The sequence below is a fragment of the Trichechus manatus genome, unplaced genomic scaffold (genome assembly GCF_000243295.1).
Source record: "Trichechus manatus latirostris isolate Lorelei unplaced genomic scaffold, TriManLat1.0 scaffold00009, whole genome shotgun sequence".
NCBI classification, from domain to species: Eukaryota; Metazoa; Chordata; class Mammalia; order Sirenia; family Trichechidae; genus Trichechus; species Trichechus manatus.
In genome coordinates this window covers 22,073,990-22,075,080 of record NW_004443945.1, presented here as the reverse complement: position 1 = coordinate 22,075,080, position 1,091 = coordinate 22,073,990, and the positions used below count along the sequence as shown (strand labels likewise).

The following is a 1,091-nucleotide window of genomic DNA, read 5'->3' as shown; positions in this document are numbered from 1 at the left end:
CTGCAAGGTAATTTACTCACTAACACCTGGTCAACACGTGAAAATATCAATAAATGAAACAAATTGCTTGTTACATATTTATTATTCCCTACTTCTGTCTTTTTGGCAGTGGTTAAGAACTCAACCACCAACCAAAAGGTCAACAGTTTGAATCCACCAGCCACTCCTTGGAAACCCTATGGGGCAGTTCTACTCTGTCCTATAGGGTTGCTACAAGCTGGAATTGTCTCGATGGCAACGGGTTTGGTTTTTTGTTTTTTGTTTCTATCTTTTTAGAAGCTATTTCTTTTAAAATCTAGTTTTCTTTACTATGACAATAGCAACATCTGTTATTTTCAGAGGAAAACACTTAAGAGAAAGAAGTGGACTTTGCAAAAGCTTAAGATACAGTCGTCCTACCTTCATATTTTCTTTCACAGGCTCCAGACTTCCAGTTAGTAGCCTTGGGAGACGAACTACCAGATCTCTAGTCTATAGTTATGAACAAAGCAATGTATTATTATTACACATGACATTAAACTAGCTTGGAAAACCACATTACTAGAAATATAAAGCTAAAATTTAAGATATGACCCAGTCAGAGAAATGCTAGGAACCCCCAAAATAGATGAACTTAATATTATTTGAGAAAAAATCAAATACTGAAAACAAGACTTAAAGAACCAAGTTGATGGAATGTAATAAAAAGCAGCAGCTATATGTTTAACCTAGCAGGGTAATTCATGCTTACACAAAAATACCAGGCATTTATAGGATTCATGTAGGCTAGCAATACAAAATTTAACATTTCCAAAAGGTACCTCATATGGAAATATACAAATTCTTCCTTTTTCTTTACCTTCTTCACACTAAGTTCAAGTTCTTTCTGAAAAAATCCCAATCTGTTATCCAGCCTTTCCACTGAAAAATTCAGCAAAAATGGTGCATTTCTGACCATCTGTGCAATATCTGCCTTACTGAAATTTTTTGACTGTAGATAAGTCACCCTAGAGAAACAAAAAATATATGATAAACACACATTAATGTCTGCTGCTTTCCAAAGTAACAACTGTTTTCAAAGTTAAAAAGGCTACCAAACCAATAAAAAAAAA

General features: G+C 34.1%; 1 protein-coding gene across 1 annotated transcript in view; it reads right to left on the bottom strand.

Moving 5' to 3' along the window:
- The window catches only part of MTERF3 (mitochondrial transcription termination factor 3), a 23,053-nt gene that overhangs the window by 3,812 nt on the left and 18,150 nt on the right, over positions 1–1,091 (bottom strand). Inside the window, exons 5-6 of the mRNA XM_004370755.2 lie at positions 839–986; positions 400–471 (exon numbers count right to left, since the gene is read on the bottom strand). Of these exons, the coding sequence (XP_004370812.1) occupies positions 400–471; positions 839–986 (220 nt within the window). The remainder of the gene's footprint in view (positions 1–399; positions 472–838; positions 987–1,091) is intronic.